This window comes from Wyeomyia smithii, chromosome 2 (genome assembly GCF_029784165.1).
Source record: "Wyeomyia smithii strain HCP4-BCI-WySm-NY-G18 chromosome 2, ASM2978416v1, whole genome shotgun sequence".
Lineage (NCBI taxonomy): Eukaryota > Metazoa > Arthropoda > Insecta > Diptera > Culicidae > Wyeomyia > Wyeomyia smithii.
Window position 1 is genome coordinate 250078188 of NC_073695.1, and position 22647 is coordinate 250100834.

The 22647-nt window shown below is 40.0% G+C and overlaps 1 protein-coding gene across 1 annotated transcript in view; it reads left to right on the top strand.

The window, feature by feature from the left end:
• The window catches only part of LOC129722167 (low-density lipoprotein receptor-related protein 6), a 70561-nt gene extending 49061 nt beyond the window's left edge, over nt 1–21500 (top strand). The window contains exons 3-6 of the mRNA XM_055675437.1: nt 15196–18158; nt 18227–18387; nt 18452–18727; nt 18791–21500. Coding sequence (XP_055531412.1) covers nt 15196–18158; nt 18227–18387; nt 18452–18727; nt 18791–20309 — 4919 coding nt within the window. The 3' untranslated portion in view covers nt 20310–21500. The remainder of the gene's footprint in view (nt 1–15195; nt 18159–18226; nt 18388–18451; nt 18728–18790) is intronic.
• Nucleotides 21501–22647: the final 1147 nt, after the last annotated feature.

Genomic DNA, 22647 nt, shown 5'->3' on the forward strand with positions numbered 1-22647 from the left:
TGGTGTCTTCGTTGAATTCACCAAAAAGGTAGCGTTGTTCAGACAATGGCCACATCATTCGTCGTTGGTCGAAATAAGCAATCATCGAAAATGGCTCGACTTTTTAACAGCGGTGGGAAATATAGAGAAAATATGTTCCGTTGAAATGTAAAGATGATTAACTTCCGTTTTATTTCGGCACTACAGGCATTCATGCCTTCGCAAATGTTGTATTCTTGAGATGGGACAGTTTATGTGTACAAAATATTGGTCCTAAAGTGTTTTATATACTCTGTGAGAAATTAAAATTTGTTTGTGTAATATTTAATAAAAATTGTTATTAGTAACGAAATCCAGTCACATTCATTTAAAATCTGAGCGTTTTTAAATCAAATAAAATGTAGCTATATTTTATTTAAAATATTTGAACTGTATCAAAAACTGTCTTCCTGCTTCATTGTCCTTTTTGTGATAATAAATTATTGTTATAGTAAAAACGCTTTGAATGTGAACTTACTTACCATTTTTGTTTTCGAGGTAATGGAAAATAGTCATAATTTTATGCAACTTTTTTGTTAGAAAAAAGTAAATTCAAAGTTCCCGACGAAGCAAATAAATTCCAAGCAGGAACATCAAAATGATCGTATCCAAATCAAACCGAACAGAATAATTTCTAGCAACAGGGAAACCTCTTCGAAAAATTGGCGAAAAAAATGTGTCAAAGCTACAAGTACAGAACCAGACGACTTTGAAGCAACTCTCAGCACTGTGGTGCCTGCCGTGCTCCAGATTTATGTGCTGACATTAACGCCAAGCGAGAAATGTAACGCAGTTGCACGCGGTCGTAAATAGAAGCTCGCGGTCTTCCCCAAGCAAATCGCACCTTTTTACTTGAACGCAGGACTCAAGCCGTGGGGCTCGAGAGTCGGCAAAAGATCAAACCAGCAACTCGAAAACAGTACCATTTCTGCGCGTGCAGCGCGACTAGACTGGAGCTCCACATACCGACATCGCAACCAGCTGACGCATTTTACGGCGTCTTGTGTCGGGGCCGGTGGGGCAGGCGAGGCAGGAGATAAAAGGCCACATAAGACACGATCAGATGTGCACATTTCCTCATTGATGTCGTTTCGGAATTTGTTTAGCGTCAAGAAACAAGAAATATATGTACTCTTCTTGATTAGACCGAAACAAGTAGTTTTTCAAGATTCTATTAACAAAACAGGTCGGAAAATCCGCGTATTCCTTTCGAGTGGATTCATTGTAGAGACAGTCACTCGCTAAACAATCAATGTCGGCTAGTGCAGCTACTGGTTTACGCACGCCGCCAAGTACCGGATGGGGATCCTTATTGGCACTGGATGGCGGTGCAATTTTTCTTCGAAACGAGACAAACCTTCCGGTCGGTTTTCGTATCCATCGTCACAGTTGTAAAAACCAGCAGCGGTCGCAGTCAACGCTGTTTCCATAATAAGTTTCCGGTTCGTTGACACTCCAAGCGGTTCTTCCTTTCCATTTTTTTCCTATATAGTAATTACCAGCAGCTTGTGCACACGGACGCGTGTTTTTTGCTCATTGCTTATTTTAATTATCCCGTTTAAGTGCGGAAAAATGATTTGTGTGCTTGCACAATAGCAGACGACCGGGCTCGTAAGGAGGGAAAGGGTTACTGTCTTTGTCTCCCGGTTTGACGGGTGAGTAAATAGCAGAGCATACCTGGAACAGGCTACAGTTGTAACGATTTCGTTTTCTGTATGTATCTTAGAGTGTCACTAGCCTAGAATTATTCTAAATGACAAAATTTCGATAACATGTTGTTGCCCGTTTTACATCTCAAACACAATGAAACACAGTATCCGAGTAGTGCTCGAAAAAGTTTAGTCGTGATTGATACCATACGATATTTGTTTCCAAGCACAATCGCATTAAAAAATACAATATTTTTCAAGCGATTAGTTTCGAGAAAATCTTTAAAAAAATTACCGTGCGTGTGATAGCAGCACATTTAAATTTCAGGTTCTTTTGTTTGTTTTTTATGACTGTGCATAATTTTAGTTCATATGATCAACAGAGACATACAGAATCAACAGAGTGCCGAAAGTTATTTTCGATTTCTTCAAATCTAAACTAATTATATTTTTTTCGAATGTTAAGAAATCATCAGAATCCACATTTTCAAAATTTACTAATCAAAGAAACTTTTACTAAATACATCTGCAGATCTTTTATAACGATATTAAAAGCACTTATACAGACTTTAATTCTTTGAAGAGTAGAAAATTGGGTTTACTTACTACACAGCTGTTTTCATATTTTTTAATCCTAAAAAAATGAGATAAAAAATGTTATGGGAAAACTTGCAAGTCCAGTTTCCAGTCACTGATTAGGTCTAAATTTAGAAAAGCTTTTATGATCGGAAAATCATAATAGGATTATAACTTTTCGTCAATTACGTGAGAGAATTGTTCTACGGTAAGAAGAAAAAAGAGTACAGTTAAGGGTAAAAGGCGTGGTACACAAAACTACGTAATTTAAATCTAGATTTTTAACTCCCTTTCCTTCCAATAATAAGCAAAGTTTGACGAGGAGCTTCGTAGCCGCAAGGTTACAAAGTCGGCTTTGACTAGCGGCTGGTCATCGGTTCGAATGTTAGTAGAATCTGGCCATTAAATGTCAATGGACTCAAGCATGGGTTTATTCTCAGGCTCCTCCATACAAGAACTTCTCTACAGACTGAAAAACTCTAACCAAAACCTTTGGAAACTTCATCCCTCCATATCATGTTATACGTTTCGGTAACACACTTGAGGCGATAAGATCGATAAAGAAGATACTTCTAAATTTCTCTTAGAGTTACATGACTTACAATTCTCTTATCTTCTTCAATGAGAGAATAGTAAGTCAGGTAAGAAGTGACACTGCAACAAAAAAGTGCGAACAGCACGGACAATGCCAGAAAAGATCGAAATTGCTGGTCGCAATCGGTTTATACAAAAAAATTACAACGTTTTAACATTTCTATTCTGAAATTTTCTGTGAGTGGTGAGTGTGAGAGAGAAATACCCACGGATACAGTTTGTCAGTCGATAACATAAAGGGCAATACATTTTTTTTTTGTAAACTGAAGAGCAATTTCAAGCAAAATGTGTCAAATTGGATATTTTTTGACGTTAAATTACCTTGTACAGCAACATTCTGGGATAGAACCGCAAATTGGAATGCCGAAAACATCGAGAGCATTACAAAAATTGATGAATTTTAAATGCTCATAACTCAGTTAGTTTTCAACGGATTTTCTTCATGCTTACAGCAATCGCAGCAATCAGCAGCTTACAGAACGCAGAATTCGGGCGATTAGAGCTGAAAATAAGGCCAAATACCATAAAATATGAATATTTTCGAAATCCATGGTTGCAGCCCCCGGTTCTTGGATATCAGCATAAATAGACTAAATACCACAAGGTATGTGTTTTTGTATTCAGAATGATGAGTCCGGAAACCGACTTCAGACGCCATTTTGAAATTCAATAAGATGTCTTCCGGTTTCTGGAAAACAATTTAAAATGACACACCACATGAAATATGAAAATTTTTCTTCCAGTCATTGGGGACAATGAAACACTGCAACTTATTTTCGACAAAACCGCAAATTTCGGACTGAACCAAATCAACCACATCAAAAATCAACAGAACTGTTACTTAGATTTTTATTTACGAACATTTTTTATGTTTTCTGTGTGACTGAATCATTAAATCCTCTATGGAAAAATGAGGCGTATATTTGGATATATGTGATCAACTTAAGTATTTATGATAAATATTAGTAAATAATGAGTATGTGTGTCCAATCACAAATGGTGACTTCTCAACACTGTTAGAAATTTGTAATTTTAATTGTTAGGATTTGTTTGCTTTCGCAATTAGGACTTATCATTCGTAGGGATTTAAACCTACTTGTCAGAAAAGGGGAAGTAAACTTACAACTAACTTAATTGCTAACTTATTGGCTATAAAGAGAGCTTATCGTAGCAATTGAGGAATGCAACGATTTTCGTCGAAAATTGTTAATAATTTTATTTGACATAGCTTCTAATGGTTCAACACCAGTAAGTCTATGTAATTCGAGTGTACCAAACCAAGGAGGACGCTTCAAAATCATTTTCAGAATTTTATTCTGAATCCTTTGGAGCGTTTTCTTCCTTGTTGAACAGCAACTTGACCAGATCGGTACAGCATAAAGCATTGCTGGTCTAAAAATTTGTTTGTAAATCAAAAGTTTGTTCTTTAAACAAAGTTTAGAATTCCTGTTAATGAGAGGATATAAACATCTCGTATATTTGATGCACTTGGCTTGTATACTCTCAATGTGCTCTTTGAAAATAAGTTTTTTATCATAAATTAGTCCCAAGTACTTAACCTTGTCGGACCAACTTAAAATAACCCCATTCATCTTGACAACGTGATTATTGTTTGGCTTGAGGAAAGAAGCCCTAGGCTTATGCGGAAAAATTATCATTTGAGTTTTAGAAGCATTGGGAGAGATTTTCCACTTTTGCAAGTAGGAAGAAAAAATATCTAAACTTTTCTGCAATCGACTGCATATGACACGAAGTCTTTTTCCTTTTACGGAAATGCTTGTGTCATCGCAGAACAATGACTTTGTGCATCCTGGAGGCAAATCAGGGAGATCTGAAGTGAATATGTTGTACAGGACTGGACCCAAGACTGAACCTTGAGGTACACCTGCTCTGACAGGAAATCTATCAGATTTTGAATTCTGATAGACAACCTGCAGAGTTCGATCAGTAAGATAATTTTTTAAAAATTTGATTAGGAAAATTGGAAAATTAAAAGTTTGCAATTTCGCAATCAAACCTTTATGCCAAACACTGTCGAATGCTTTTTCTATGTCTAAAAGAGCAGCTCCAGTGGAATAACCTTCAGATTTGTTAGCTCGTATCATATTAGTAACTCTGAGCAATTGATGAGTTGTGGAATGCCCATGGCGAAATCCAAACTGTTCATTTGCAAAAATTGAATTTTCGTTGATGTGTGACATCATTCTGTTAAGAATAATTCTCTCAAACAGTTTACTTATTGAAGAAAGCAAACTGATTGGTCGATAACTTGAAACTTCAGCTGGGTTCTTATCCGGTTTTAAAACGGGAGTAATATTTGCATTTTTCCATAATTTGGGAAAATATGCAATTTTGAAGCAGCAATTGAAAATTTTCACTAAAAATTCCATTGTGCTCTCAGGGAGATGTTTGATTAGTATATTAAAGATTCCATCGTCACCAGGTGCTTTCATATTTTTGAAATTTTTAATAATTGATTTAATCTCATTCAAGTTAGTTTCAATTATTTCTGCAGGTAAAAAATTCTGGGAAGAAATTAAATCAAATTGACGTGTGACTTCATTTTCAATTAGACTCACAAAATTCAAATTTGAGTTATGAACACTCTCAAACTGCTGAGCAAGTCTTTGAGCCTTTTGTTCATTGGATACAAGAAAACGTTCACCATCTTTTAAAACTGGAATAGGCTTTGAAGGTTTCTTAAGAATCTTCGACAGCTTCCAAAATGGTTTTGAATATGGTTTCAATTTTTCAACTTTAGTCTCAAAATTTTGATTTCTCAGAAGAGTAAATCTATGTTTAATCTCTTTCTGTAAATCTTTATAAATAGTTTTGAAAACAGGGTCACGAGAACGTTGATATTGACGTCTGCGGACATTTTTCAAACGAATTAGAAGTTGAAGATTTTCGTCAATTATTGATGAATCAAATTTCATTTGAGCCTTTGGAACAGAATAATTCCTGGCATCAACAATTGCACATTTTAATGCTTCCAAAGCGGAATCAATATTCACTTCGTTTTGCAAATCAAGCTCATTATTGAAATTTCTCTCAATATGAGTTTTGTATCTTTCCCAATTAGCCTTGTTATAATTAAAAACAGAGCTCATAGGGTTTAAAACTGATTCATGTGATAAAGAAAAAGTTATTGGAAGATGGTCAGAATCAAAGTCAGCATGTGTGATCAAATCACTACATACATGACTTTGATCTGTTAGCACCAAATCAATTGTTGAAGGGTTTCTTACAGAAGAAAAGCATGTAGGACTATTCGGAGACAAAATAGAATAGTATCCTGAAGAACAATCATTGAATAAAATTTTGCCATTGGAATTACTTTGAGAATTATTCCATGAACGATGTTTAGCGTTAAAATCGCCGATTATGAAAAATTTCGAGCGATTTCTGGTGAGTTTTTGTAAATCACCTTTAAAATAATTTTTGTGCTCGCGTGTGCATTGAAATGGTAAATATGCTGCGGCAATAAATAAAATCCCAAGTTCAGTTTGAACTTCAATTCCCAAAGTTTCAATAACTTTCGTCTCAAGATGGGGAAGAGCACGATGTTTGATTCGGCGATGAATAACAATTGCAACTCCACCGCCGGAACCCTGAATCCTATCATATCTATGAACCACGTAATCGGGATCATATTTTAATTTTATGTTAGGTTTCAAAAATGTTTCAGTAATAATTGCAATGTGCACATTATTTACTGTTAAAAAATTAAAAAGCTCATTCTCATTGGCCTTCAATGAGCGAGCATTCCAATTTAATATTTTAATTGTTTTATTTAAAATCATTGCTAAATTTCAAATTAGAAACAATTTTAATAGTAAAATTTGTGCCTATTTGAATGGCTTTAAACATTGATTATGCCTGCAACATGGCGTTCATAAGATCGAACATTGCCTGTTGCAAAAAAGAAAGTTTACCTGCCGTAATAGGCCCCAGGCAGTTGACATTAGAAAAAATATTTTCGGCAGCAATATTAGCTGGAGTAATAGGTGTACAATTATTTTCTAGCGTGTTTTGTTCATCTTGTACGTTAACGACATTTCCTTTATTCTCAAAAAACTAAAAGTGTTAATTTATGCCGACGATATAAAGCTCTTTTTGAAAAAAAGAAATGAAGAAGACATCAATGTATTCCAAAATGAAATATACATATTCTACGCATGGTTTAAAACAAGTTTACTGGAGTTAAATGTGAAAAAATGCAACCACATATCATTCTGTAGAAAAAGAACAACACCAAACCAAACTGTAGCAAATTGTGAAAGAGTTAGGGACTTAGGAGTTGTCTTAGACTCCAAACTAACCTTTATTGACCATTACAACACAATAATCCACAAAGCTAATAACTTGCTAGGATTTATAAAGCGCTTTTGTTACAGCTTTCAGGATCCGTATACCATCAAAACATTATATATAGCCTATGTAAGATCAATACTGGAATACTGCAGCATTGTATGGTCACCTTATACAATCACGCACGAAGAAAGAATAGAATCAGTACAAAAGCAATTTCTATTGTACGCTCTTCGTAAATTAGGTTGAACATCATTTCCTCTTCCATCATATAAAGCACGTTGCATGCTCATAAACATACAATCATTGAAAGAGCGTCGCGAATTTGCAATAGTGTCATTTGTAAACGACAATCGAAATCGAAACACGTTTGTCACTAATCATTACCGCACAAATTATGCTAAGTTCGGACCCTTGAATCGTATGATGGCCACTTACAATCAATACTGCGAAACCATTGACTTTACAATGCCTCGGCATGAACTCAAACACTTTTTAGCTCAATACGCAATCGCAACGCCTATTGAAAAAAAAATAGTTAGTAAACATTGTATTGGAATATTATAATATTGTATATTGTCTACTTCTGATTGACGAAATGAATGAATAAAAAAAAATACCACATAAAAAATCCACAAAAGGTTTGTTTAAAAATGGTATTAACTAAAATTATTTTAAAGCCAGAACGGTTTATTTAATTGGTATGATGTATTCGTATAGTTTCAGGCAGTTATTGTGACTTACAAAACAAGATCAATACTGAAAAAAAATAGAATAAAATAATAATTAAATATCTCAACTGCAACTTGCTCAAAAAAAGAACATTAATTTTTTACAACTTAACCGAAGTCACTACACCAACCAAACAAACCACACTCGGCTCACGCGATGATCCCAGGATTTGATTCATATCTTTTTGACCTATCCCTATACTGACATATATATTAGCTAACTTGCAAAAAAGTTCTACGCCCTTGCGAGTGACCTTCCGGCCATTAATCGGAGCACTCGCGGATGAAAACATGCGTGTAGGTACGTTTTTGAGTCCTTTCTTTGTTTTATTCATCAATTCCTCTCCAGTTTTCGTGACAAAATTGTTGAAGTAGTTCTTGCGCTTCACGTTAGCCCAGGAATTCTTGATAGGACCCAGCTGGAGGACGTTGGGCAGGTTCGCCGACTTGTGTACCACATCGATATTCAGCTGCTCCATCTCCTCCAACGATCGTTTCGAAGAGTTGGCCGACGTCAGATCCGGCCAGAACACAGTGTCTTTGCCCTTATGGTATTTTCTGATGAAATACGCAATTTTTGACAGGCACTTCCTTCTATAAATTTCCACGATCACGACCAGTCCGAAGCGAGAGAAGGGCGGCCCTTCTCGTTGATTGTCAGCCACATCAGCGACTGCTGGGGGAACTTAGTGTGTGAGATGAACTTCACCTCGGAACTCACTTCCTTCGCAGGGGAAGTAGAATACAAAGTGTCCTGCTAGTCGTTGCCATCCAGGGTGAGATAGGTCTCGTCGTCCATCACCACCGCCACGTCGCGATTCGCCGGGAAAATCGACTTGATCTTTTCATTCAGCCGCTGCCGCTGCGTCATTGCCTGCAGCTCCGAGACCAGTGGACGGAACTGACATATATGTTCAGGAAGCGGCAGTGGTGCCTCTTTTTCCTCGGTCTTTCCTTTTAGTATCTTTGGAGTTTCGTGTCGCTCAGGGTCGTCGGCCGTCAAGAGGATTTTCTTCTTAGCTCTAAGTCTCAGTTGTCAGGTGCCATGAAGACTGCAAGGAGTTGCAAAACCTAATAAACTTGTTCAGTGACTGGTGCTCTCGAAACAGCTTGTTATTGAGTATTGAGAAATGCTATGTTATTAGCTATCATCGTACAAAAAATGCTGTGTCCTACGATTACGTGATGGCTGGTATAAACTGGAAAGAGTTGAACAAGTGAAAGTTCTTGGTGTAATACTGGATGAAAAACTCTCGTTCAAACCCCAAATCACTGCTACTATTGACAAAGCAAATCGTCAGCTCGGTTTTACTTTACAAATCGCTCGTAAATTTGCAGACCCACTCTGCTTTAAAGCGCTGTACTGTGCACTTGTTCGTTTAACGTTGGTAATCGCCACTATTGTTTGGTGGCCATATCATGCAGTTTGGATAAACAGACTAGAAAGTGTCCAACGCAAATTCGTTCGGTATGCTTTGTGGAATCTTGCTTGGAATGATCCACTGAATTTGCCTCCTTACGAAGACAGCTGCCGCCTGTTGGGCATAAAAACTCTGGATCAACGCCGTCGAGTGTCACAAGCCGTATTTGTCTGCAAGTTGGTAACTGCTGAATTTGATGCTCCTGACCTTTTAGCAGAACTCGGGTTCTATGCACCATCCAGAACGCTACGACCCAGAGCTACAGTGATAGGCATAAATAAAAGCCCACCTTGAGTATTTAGAAACATTTCTCGATTTCTGGACTCTTATTTTAAAATCTGCAGCCGTCATTCCTCACGATTGTTTGTTAATTATTACTTTCTCAAATAATTAACGAGTTTTGTCATTTTTGTTGGATTTCGTTTACTCCATTACATGACTTCTTGAATGTGTGCAAAAATGCGTTGACAAAAATAAAAGCCCACTCCCAAATAAATTATATGAAAATCATTGGAAACCTTTGAGTAACTCGTCGTTTCCACATGTTATGACAGCTAGGGCTGTGCGATATTGTTTACAATCACTCAGTGGTTCAGTTGACGCGATATAAACAAAGTGTTGTTCACATTGGCACATAAAAGTCGATTTTTGTTGTTTGCACAGAGTTTTCATCAAAATTGAAATGGGTGGAAAAAAAATCAGTATGCAAGTCCGAAATCTAGTTGTTCACGATCATTTAAAGCAGGTTTCGCAGCGCAAGATTGCAGAGAAGTTGGAAATAACCCGGGGAGTAGTCCGTGAAATTGTGCAGTAGCATAATACTTACGGTTCGCTTGCTGACAGATCTCGAAGAGGCCGTCGTCGGAAGACCGATAGCCGGACGGATCAACGAATCATCCGGGAAGTAAAGAAATCTCCAAAAATATCGGTTAAAGTGATTCAGAAAAACCTCTCGTTGGCTGTTTCGACTAGAACCGAACGCCGTAGACTAGCTGACATGGAATAAAGAGCAAATTCACAAAAAAACAAATAATGTTCCGCAATCCTACATCATTCTTTCGCCACAATCTTTCATGCCGCTTCTTGTTGAAAAGCTCAAATTTCGATTCATCAGTTCAAAGTACTTTTTTTCAAAAGTCTTTGGTTTTGTTCACATGTTTCCTGGCAAATTCCAACCGTTTCAATTCATTTTTCTTGCTAATGAATAGACGTTTTTTTGTGAATCTGCTCTTGAGTCCATGCTCAACTAATCTGCGGCGTATGGTTCTAGCCGAAACCGCCAACGAGAGGTTTTCCTGAATCACTTTGACCGATATTTTTGAAGATTTCTTCACTTCCCGGATGATTCGTTGATCCGTCCAGCTATCGGTCTTCCGACGACGGCCTCTTCGGGATCTGTCAGCAAGCGAACCGTAAGTATTATGCTTCTGCACAATTTTACAGACTGCTCCCCGGCTTATTCCAAACTTCTCTGCAATCTTCCGCTGCGAAGTTATCGTGATCTACTAGGTTTTGGACTTGCATGCTGATTTTTTTTCCACCCATTTTAATTTTGATGAAAACTCTTTGTGCAAACAACAAAAATCGACTTCTATGTGCCAATGTGAACAACACTTTGTTTATATCGCGTCAACTGAACCACCGAGTGATTGTAAATAATATCGCACAGCCCTAGCTGTCATAACATGTGGAAACGACGAGTTACTCAAAGGTTTCCAATGATTTTCATATAATTTATTTGGGAGTGGGCTTTTATTTTTGCCAACGCATTTTTGCACACATTCAAGAAGTCATGTAATGGAGTAAACGAAATCCAACAAAAATGACAAAACTCGTTAATTATTTGAGAAAGTAATAATTAACAAACAATCGTGTGGAATGACGGCTGCAGATTTTTATATAAGAGTCCAGAAATCGAGAAATGTTTCTAAATACTCAAGGTGGGCTTTTATTTATGCCTATCACTGTATGCCACAGGTGGGATTCCAATCTACACAGTACGCTGCAAACTCTCCAATCACATCTATGATTCGCCAATTCAACGAATTCAGCGAATTGTTCAATTTTTATGAATCTTCATTCATGTATCGCCGTAGATTACTTACTAATAATTTGTTTTAATCATTCTGATGTATTATTATTTCTTAGTTTTTATTATGTGTTGTATACTAAAAGATGGTGAGGTTTTTGTGCACATTTGAGGAACGTCCTTGCGACCACCTCAAGTGAGTTTTTCCTCACCATTCATGGAGACCGATGTCGGTCTGATGATGAATAAATGAATAAATAAAATGATAAAATGATTGTTGTCCAATAGTATCAAGATGTTGTAAATGCCGAAACGGGCGTATCCGGCGTCCATATAGTGCCGCACGATGTCCGTTTTCGACGCGCCGGGGTACCGTTATTTGAAGGAGCACACTTCTGAGCGGAGTAGATTCACTGTTTTCGCCATCACAGTTTGAGTTCGACTGATGACGATGTTGATTTTTCTGCTGATTCAAAGATTACTACGATTGATGTTGCATGGGTAGTTTTGTCAATGCGTGTAAAGGTAAACCCCTTGAACAAATCGGCAATTTTTGTTGCTTTTTTAATGCAAAAGTTACCTAATCTTTTTTGTAGCCGACTGAATATGACGCAAAGCCTTTTTCCTTTTACGGAATCATGAAAAAAAAAACAGAGATATCTCGCATCCTGGTGATAAATCAGGAAGATCAGAAGTAGAAATATTACCGTGGAATGGGGTGAAATTGATCAGTGGGGTGAAATTGATCACCTGAAAATTCGTGATAAAAAATACTAATCAAAAGATATTGCTCTTACAACACTAGGTAATGTTAACGTGTCCATAAACGCAACTTCTGCATGATTCACATACCTGTCGAAGTTAACCCTTGCATGTCCGGTGCGATTTTTCATATTTTCGAAAAATTCTTCTAACTCAGTCAAAACTCAATCAAATTTGATCAAACAAGTTTCCAAATAACAAAAAAAAAAAAGGAATTCACTTGAAGTAATCTTAGTTGAGGGTGTACCAAGTAACGTTGTATCATTTTTGTGATGCAAAGAGGAAAACAGAAATTAGACATTTTGGCTATTAAACCTTTATGTCAAACACTGTCAAATTCCTTTTCTATGTCTAGAAGAGCAGCTCCAGTGGAATAGTCTTCAGCTTCATAGGTTCGAATCATATAAGTTACTCTAAGCAACTGATGAGTAGTCGAATGCCCATGGCGAACTTGATGCTGCCGCGTGTTTTTTTTAAGGTTTTAGAATTGGACTGACTTTGGCATTTTTTTCATTATGTAGGAAAATATGCTAATTCAAAGCATCTATTTAACAGTCTAACTTCGAACTGAAATTATGTATATTCTCGAAGTGCTGAACAAATTTTGGTTTTTTTTTTGGTCATTTAAGGTTCCTTAAGAATCTTCGAAACCTTCCAGAAAGATTTGGAATATGATTCTAGTTGTTCAATTTCTCTCACGAAATTTTCATTTCGCTTGAGAGTGAATCTATGTCTGATTTTTTTTTTGTGGATTTTCAAAAATAACTTTCAACGCAGGATTACGGGATGTTTGGTGTTTGGCTGATAAGTTCCGAGCATTAAGAATCAAACTGCTCAAATCATCTAGAGCTCTGTCAGTGTCAGCGCTATTTTGTAAAACAATATCACAATTCAAGCATTCTTCGATCGTGGTATGGTATCTATCCCAATTGGTCTTGTTGGAAAAAGCTATAGGATGATGATCAGAAGCAAAATCAGCATGAGTTAATGAACCACTGCATGAATGACTTTGATTTATTTGTTGATACCAAATCAATCTGGAAATAAATCTGAAACAAATCCAGCATTTTTCCATTAGAATTCTTTTAGGCATTATTCCACGATCGATGTTTTGCAGTAAAATTACCGATGATTCTCGCAAGTTTTTGTAAGTCTCCCTTGAAATGATTTTTCCGCTCACCAATGTGGTGAAAGGCAAAATACACTGCGGATTTAAATAAAATGCCAATATCTGTTTCATTTTCGATTCCCAAACTTTCAACAGGTTTCGTTTCAAAATAGTTTTAGTTGAAGTATACCTTTCTCATATTTTGTTATAATTCAGAAATATTGATTTATTAAAAAACAATGCAAAATATGCAAAGTTGCTTAGGATAGAAACCCATAACCCATGCAAAGTTGCTTAGGTCAGTACCTATTAAGGGGTTATATACCTTTTTAGTTTTCAAAAAACCGTAAAAATTGTTATTGTATTATCTTCAAATACAACATCTTGAGAACATTTTCACAAATTTTCATAAAGATCTGAGCAATAGAAAGAAAGTTAGAGCGATTTGCAGCGCGCCTCGCCACGGCCGCATAAGCTAAACTTGAAACTTCAGACGCGATTATCTCGGAATAGTGTTTTCCGAAAAATGACTTTGCCGTGATCCTGATTGCGGGAAAACTACTGAACCGATTTCCTTCATCTTTTTTATTAAATTTTCGTTATTAAATTCGCCGGTCCTTGAACGATCGCTTTTTGAAACATACAGACTGTATGATACAGTTACATTTTGCCGCAAAAAAAATTTTAATGCAATTTTTAGCGCTCAAAACGTGCATTTTTTGGGAAAAACGTTCCCATTTGCACTGAAAACAAAATACTCATAAAAGCGATCGTTCAAGGACCCGGCACACTTCTAAACTAATGAAATAATACGAGTTTTTTTATTTCGGTTGACCCGCCGAGTCTCTATCAGGATCACCGCAAGCCTTTGCAAAAAAATAGCGTTTCAGGGAAACGGCCATTACTCCAGTAATAATTGGTATATCTCAAAACCAAACGTATTTTTTTGTGTTTGATAAACTGTACTTTCAGAAAAATACCCCTTTGATGCAATGAAAATGGTGCTATGCACTTAAAAATAGATTCAAACTTCCCTCATTTTTCTCGACCAAAAAGGTATATAACCCCTTAAGTTTAATTGAGCCCTGAGACGGTGCTGTCAACATCTGGTCGAGCTAGGTCGAAATTCTTCACATAAAGTATCAGCGTGAAAACAAATTCAAAACTCAAACACACTAAGTTAAAGATAAGTAACTGCTCTAGCCAGGTTAGGTGTAAGTTGAAGAATAACTTACAGTACAGTATAGTTTTTATCATTATATTTTTATATATGGACTTATATTGCCCCATATTAGGCTCAGAATCGCTAATAAACCTAAAGAAACGTCAAAAGAGGAGAAAATAAACTTTGATCCCGAGTTTAGCTCAGAATCACAGAAAAACTTAAATTGGTAAAGAATCTCCGAGTTGTGTCGATATCTGGATGATTTAACAGTGAGGCGTAAAAATGTTCGAATGATTAAGCATTGTTCGAAACAAAAATAAACTTATATTCCCAGATGTTAACAACAGATTATTTTTCATCGAACAACATGAATCAATTTCCAGCATCGTTTCATTGCGTTGTTACACCACAGTATTTCGAAATCGATACCCGTAGGTATCCCGCTCCGCTCTACTAGCTCTGAAAAACGGTTTTAAAATTTCAATTATACGCGAACACGCGCCTCGCACTGTCTGTGCACTGTACGGTTGACAAATTACTAATATGTGTACCTTCAACAGTATGTGTTCCCCTTCGTTTCCTTTGCATTCATGCAGCTGCGCCCGGAAAAAAGGACAAATCTTCACTCGAGTGCGGGTTCACCCTTCTCCGTTAATCAGGGCTCGTTCTCCTGCTGCGGTTATCTACTTTTCCCATCGGCTATTTGTCGACGCGTTTATTTATTTAAAGTATCTAAAATCCCTCCCTTGTCAGTTGCGACTAATTATTACGTACACGAATTACACGAAGAAGATCTTATCATCGTTTTTTTTTTCGCTTTTTTGCTTGCAGGCTCGGCCAGTGGCAGCTTCACTAACCAGCTGCTCTACACCACGTACGTCGACATTCGGCTGGCGAATGTCACTATCCAGCAGAACACCACCTGCTCGGTGGAGACTCTGGTCAAGGATCTGAACGAGGCTTCGGCGATGGATTTTTACTACGAGCGGGGTTTGATTTGCTTTACAGAGCACAACTCCGAAACGATCCAGTGCGCCCAGCTGCGGGGGTCAACCGGCGGGGGAAATTCTCCGCTGCAGGCCGTCAACAAAACTGCTGTGATATCCAACGGGTTGGACAAACCCGAAGGTCTAGCGATAGACTGGTATAGCGATAAGCTCTACTGGACCGATGGCGAAACGAATCGGATCGAGGTCGCCACATTGAACGGAAAGTTCCAGAAGGTACTGATTTGGAGCGATCTGGATCAGCCACGTGCCATAGCTTTAGTACCTGCCAGACGCATTATGATCTGGACCGACTGGGGTGAGAGTCCGAAGATCGAACGCGCCAGCATGGATGGCGATCCTCAGTCCCGGGTTGTGCTAGTGCACGAACGGATATTTTGGCCCAATGGGTTGGCGGTCGATCTGGATAATGAGCTGATCTACTGGGTCGATGGTAATCTCCATTTTTTGGACGTCATGAATCTGGACGGAAGCAACCGGCGGACATTGGTTAACAATCTGGACTATCCGTACAGTTTAACGTTCGCTCCGAACTATCTGTTTTGGACCGATTGGCAGGAAGGCACGCTTCACTACTACAACATTGCCGGCGGAAAACATGAAGCGATTCTGGACAGTCCGGTGGTACCGATCACAGTCCACGCGTGGGATCCGCGTCTGCAGCCGGCGGCTGATAATCCGTGCCGACGGAATAATGGCAATTGTTCCCATTTGTGTCTTCTGTCGACCAACATGGCAGGTTATAGCTGTGCCTGCCCAACTGGGGTGAAGCTCCTATCCAAGACTCAATGCGCCGATGGACCGCAAGACATGCTATTTGTCGTTCAGCGAACGCAGGTCAGTCGAATATCGCTGGACTCGCCAGACTACACTAGCATTCAGCTGCCACTAGGGAAGGTCCGTTATGCAATTGCGATTGATTACGACCCGGTGGATAACTACATCTACTGGTCAGATGAAGGCTCGAATGCGATCAAAAAAGTTCGCCCGGATGGAACCGGTGTGGTGGAGGTGGTAAACACTGAGATTCAGAGCCCGGATGGTCTGGCCGTCGATTGGTTAGCACGTAACCTATACTGGACTGACACTGGGACCGACCGAATACAGGTCTGTCGTTTGGATGGTGCATTTAGGCGAGTTTTGATTTACGAGAACCTCGAAGAACCACGTGCGATTGCGTTGTCCCCGACACTCGGATGGATGTTTTGGAGCGATTGGAGCGAGAAAGATCCGAAGATTGAGCGAGCGTCTCTGGATGGCACCGAACGGGTGCTGATCGTTCAGCAGAATCTGGGTTGGCCTAACGGCATTGCTTTGGATGTTGAGGTTCGTAAGATCTACTGGTGCGATGCAAAGTTGGATCGCATCGAAGTTGCCAACATGGATGGCTCGGGAAGAAATATAATACTGTCGGAAAATTTACCGCACGCCTTCGGTTTGAGTCTGCTGGGGGATTATCTGTATTGGACGGACTGGCAACGTAGATCTATCGATCGAGCCAACAAATTGAATGGAAATGACCGCACGGTGATTGTGGAGGCTTTTCCGGATCTGATGGGCCTTAAGGTAGCGAAATTACACGACGTCAGAGGAACGAATCCTTGCGTGGTGAGGAACGGGGGATGTTCACAGCTGTGCTTGAATCGACCGAAGGATTACGTGTGTCGCTGTCAGATTGACTATGAACTGGATCGAGACAATCGAACTTGTTTTATTCCTTCAGCTTTTCTGCTGTTTTCGAGGCATGATACCGGGAGTATTGGAAGGATCTCGATTGACAGTCACAATCACACGGACTACGCTCCGTTTCGGAGTGTGATTGATGCCCACTATCTGGACGTAGACATCGCCGACCGTCGGATCTATTGGGCAAGCCAAAAACAGAAACATATCTCACGTGCCTATATAAACGGTTCTAATGTGGAGAAGATTGTTGAATCGGGATTGATTCAACCGGAAGGTATCGCAGTCGATTGGTTGGCACACAACATCTACTGGACCGACGCCGATGCCCGTAGAATCGAAGTCGCTCGATTGGACGGAAGCAGTCGAAGAATTTTGATCTGGAAAGGCATTGAAGAGCCGAGAAATTTAATTTTGGAACCCCGTCGGGGTTTGATGTATTGGGCCGAATGGCCTTCGGATTCGATCAGAAGAGCCGTCATGGACGGTAGCGAACTAAAGACCATCATTTCTGCGGCGAATGTGGCAACCGGACTGACACTGGACCCTGACACCCGTCGGCTATACTGGGCAAGCCAGAGCTCACCGACTGCGATCGAATCTGCTGAATGGGATGGAAATAAGCGAAAGGTCCTGGTGAAGGCTGACACCGATAATCCGTTCGTTCCGCACGCAGTAACTCTGTATAAAGATTTTGTCTATTGGAGTGATTGGAACACCGGAGAAATTGAACGAGCGAATAAAACTTCAGGGGAAAACCGTACCATTGTACACGCAAATCTTAAGTACACGAATTCGCTATTGGCTTTCCATCCCAATCGTCAATCTGGATCGAACCAATGCAGAACTAACAATGGAGGCTGCACACATCTGTGTTTGGCGCTGGGCCAACGCAAAATGACTTGCGCTTGTCCGACGCACTACACGCTGAACCCGAACCGAGTTTCCTGCAGCCCACCCAAGAACTACATCATCTTCAGTCAGCGAAATTCGTTTGGGAGGTTTATGCCGAACACTACGGATTCACCGGACGTTCCCTTGCCGGTCACCGGTAAGAATATCCGGGCTGTGGAGTACGACGTGCTGACGCGCTATGTTTACTGGGTTAGTGACTGCTTTTTTATTTTGAAATGAAAAACTCAATATCAATGTTTCTGATATGTTATTTCCAGATCGACGGCCGTGGTCCTATCATACGTCGTGCATTCGACAACGGAACCGTGGCGAAAGTGTTCATTGATCCCGCCTCTTCTCCCTTCGATATGGTAATTGATCCGATTGGCCGCTTGCTGTTCTGGAGCTGTTCACACACGAATACCATCAATATAACGATGTAAGTAGACGGATGTTTTCCAATTACCGTACAAGCGCAGTATAATATCGAAAATTACACACAGGTTGGATGGTGATATCGATCGGATTGGAAACGTGGACATCGGTAGCTCGGAGAAGCCACGCAGTCTTGCGCTGCATCCGACAAAGCGCTTGTTGTTTTGGACTGACGTTGGACCGGCACAGACTATTATTCGTGCCAAGCTGGACGGATCACAACGGAAGGAGCTGGTGTCGAAGCTAGAAGGCATCACCGCCCTTACGCTGGATCCTCAATCTAATCGGCTGTTCTATGCACACGGAAAACGCATCGATACGATGGATATCGACGGAAGAGAAATGTAAGTTTCAACTCTTCTAAATTTTAATTGAAGGAAATTCTGAATTCTTCTCTAAACTTTCAGCAAAACTCTAGTAGCGGAGCACATAAGCTTAGTGTCGTCGATCGCTGCTCTCAACGGCTACATCTATTGGCTAGATGAACGGCCTGGAATGGAGCGAATATCAGTCCATGGTGAGTACCGCCGAACGGAGATACAAAAAATCCCACACATCACGGACATCGTGGCTGTTTGGACGCCGGAGGCGCGATCCCTGCGAAATCACACGTGCAATTCGGCCCGGGCTAAGTGTAGTCACATCTGCATCGGAGCTCCGGACGATGCCCGTACCGATGATATTTGTGCCTGTCCGCAAGGGCTCATGTTAATGAAAGATCGGCGCAGCTGTGGTGCGCTACCAGTCTGTGGACCGGACCATTTTACCTGCGCGGTAACGTTCTCCAGCAACGGATTGGATGGGGATAATAACAAGGACTGTATTCCGGTGTCGTGGCGCTGCGATGGTCAAAAGGACTGTCCGGATCGATCGGATGAATTGGACTGTCCGGCTTGTCGAGCCGATCAGTTCAAGTGTCAATCGGGCGAATGCATCGAAAAGCATTTTGTCTGCGATGGAACGACGCAGTGTCTGGATGGGTACGATGAAGCAGTTTGCTGTAAAAATCCGGAGGACTTCCAGTGTCCCACGAGTAAGGTTTGTATTTCTTATCTTAATATTTGCGATGGTGATGAACACTGCGCCAACGGGGAGGATGAAGCACCCGAGTTGTGTACCGAGTACAACAATAGACGGATGGCTCCTAGTGGAAGCAAAATAACGATGCTAATCGTGGTGGTGATTGCAGTGGCAATCGTTTTCATTGTGGTTTACTTGCTACAAACCTGTCGGTCACGATTTGGGGCGGGTTCCTCTGAGCCGAAGGAAGATCAAGCAGCTGCCCCGCTATCTCCGGGAGGTATCAACAAGAACATTCGCGTCTCAAAGCTAAGTTCGGTGGCTGATGCCGTACGGATGTCTACCCTGAACAGCCGCAACAGTACGAACAGCTACGATCGAAATCACATCACTGGAGCCTCCAGTTCCACCACCAACGGAAGTAGTCTGATTGGCTATCCATTGAATCCTCCACCGTCACCGGCGACAACTGCCGGATCGGCACGGTACAGCTCCAGTTACAACCCATACAAACACTATAAAATCATCAACCAACCACCGCCACCGACGCCATGTTCGACGGATGTCTGCGACGAAAGTGATTCCAACTATACCAGTAAAAGCGGCCGAAGTCGTGATCGAATTGGGATGGCAGGCGGTGGCGGAAGCCTTGGAGGCGGTGGTACCAGCAGCAGCAGTGGAAGGGGTGGCGGAACATGTGTCAAGTACAAAAACCATGGCGGCGATCGGTACGACTCGGAACCATACCCTCCACCGCCGACACCGCGCTCGCACTACCATAGCGACGTTGGTGGTATGCTCCCAGAGAGCTGCCCACCGTCGCCGAGTTCGCGAAGCTCAACGTACTTCTCGCCTCTACCTCCACCGCCCTCACCGGTGCCATCGCCCTCGAGGGGATACTCATAGCCACCACCGGGTGGCTCGTCGTTGTTCTAGGTTAATCATTTCTAGTTGGTTAGGGAACGCTGCCAAGCGTTCGGAGAGCTATATGGCTATTTTTTACTATAGCAAATGAAGCATTTAGATAGAGCTAGGATATGTAAATATTTATTTTACACGGTTGAAGAGTTTTACTAGCAATATTAGCGCAGTAGGGTAATGCGAAATTTTTGCACAAAGATCTTCCCCCTCTCAGACGATGATCGAGAATCAAAAAAAAATGTATCGGTTTTCTGAACTTGTGCTTCCAGTAAGTGGAATATTAAGTTTTGAAATAAATTTTGCAAAAAAAAAACGTTCAGAAGAAAAAAAATCGTGCCTTATATGATACAAAGTACATAGGAAGCTCAAGCTTCCCTTTAACATCTCACATTTGTTTTCTAAATTTTGGAAATTTTGACACATCAACAACCAAACTCTAAGTAGGCCAAATTAGGGATCGAAAGCATCGTATTTAGGTGTAGAAATGTGTTTATCTGTAAATATTTTAAGAACAGTCAATAAGTGCGAAATGATTTCACGGCAGCTAGATAATGTAACAGCAATAACAACAAAACAACAGAAAAACGCAGGGCAATAAGAGCACATTTCTCGTAGAAAACTCCCACACTGCAGTGCGAAAATATGTGAGTATGTACAACAACAATAACAACAGTCGTCCTACTTTGTGTATTCTCCGTTGTCATAGCTTTAGTTAGAGACTAACTATTAGTTGTAGTTCCGATGCCGCTGACCCTCGCAATAGATTGTGGTATGTACGTGTATGTTTTCCCCACTGTGTGTATGTATTATAGAAAAAAAATAGTGAGTACCTACTTGAGCAATAGCAACCGTTGAATTTCCGCCTTTGGGTGTAATTATACACGAGAAATGTGCTCAAAAGACTGAATTCTACAGCAGTGTAAATTATTTGCGAACAAAAAAGGACTTGTTCACTAGACTTAAGTGGATTAAAATATATAATTTGTAGCGACCTGCACTGTTGCGCGTGTTTGCGAGCGGTAAACACACACAACGCCCAGCAGGATGCCTCTTATCTCGAGCTTACAATTTCATATGTTTAGAATCAATGAGGAACTTGTTCGTACAGTTGAAGAGAAAAAGAACAGTAGGATGTTTTTATTGTTGTAAAAAATATACAAACTAATTGGAGGTTAAGAGGTTTTGACTAGACTAAAGACTAGTTTTGAAGACTAGAATGCTACAATTAATTTTGCTAATTTTTACCTTATAGATTTTTTTGAAGACTGAAAAAAATCTCTTTAGAACATGTTTGTTGAAAGTTGACAGTCAATTCAGCAGTTGTCCGATATTATTAGTATAAAAGTTATCATTTCATTCTCAAAACTATCCATTTTGTTAAATGAAGACCTATAGGCACCGAAATTTTATCAAAAGTTCAAAAAATAGCGTCATTAATTCACGAAAACGCAATGACGTAACCGCCTTTTCTACTCAACGTGACGTAAATCCAACTCAACTATGTTTGTGATGCTCTTATTGCATTCAGTGACTCGCAAATTAAACCAAATTTAGCTTGTAGATGCTTTCGGGAGCAGGAAATATTTCTATGGTGGTACGACTCCTCTCTCTCCCAAGTAATTTTTTCGGAAAATAACTTAAAATGATTGAAATGATGCCCAGGAGCCAAGAATTGCCCCCAGAGACTATTTTGAGTTCTAAGTTCCGTGTTAATCTCCGACTACGGATTCAGCTTAGCGGCGATAAAATCGAGGTAGTTGGCAAGTGCGTGCACCTAGGCTAACTGGTGAAAGTCGTGCCATTTTTGGACTCCGGAGGATGCACTGCTCGAATAAAATTCGCCGTGGAACGAAGTTGACTATCTACAAAACATTGATCATACTGTAGCCCTCCAAGGCCACGAAGCTTGGTCCATGCTCGTGGACAACTAAAGCGCACTTGCTTTTTGTACGGAAGAAGTGCAGATGGAAGATGACAGAGGCCACGAATGCTATTATATTCCAAACCAAATTCATTTTCAAAAAAGTATTCTCGAATCGCGACTATATACATGGAACAAAAAAAAAAAGTTGAGCGACTTGTCGCATACTACGATGGATGTACGTCAATCGGTTGTAGAAACAGAGAAATAAAAATCGCTGTTTCTACAACAAAATGACGTTGATAACATAACTTCAGTTAATAAACCTTCTTCCACAAATTATACGTTCAGCAATGTTTTGTGGTTATATTAATGCATTGTGTACAGATCAGATAGTTGAAATTCGTCTTAACACTTATTATACAAACGTTTTTGAAAAAAGCTTCGTGCTGAAAATTTTAC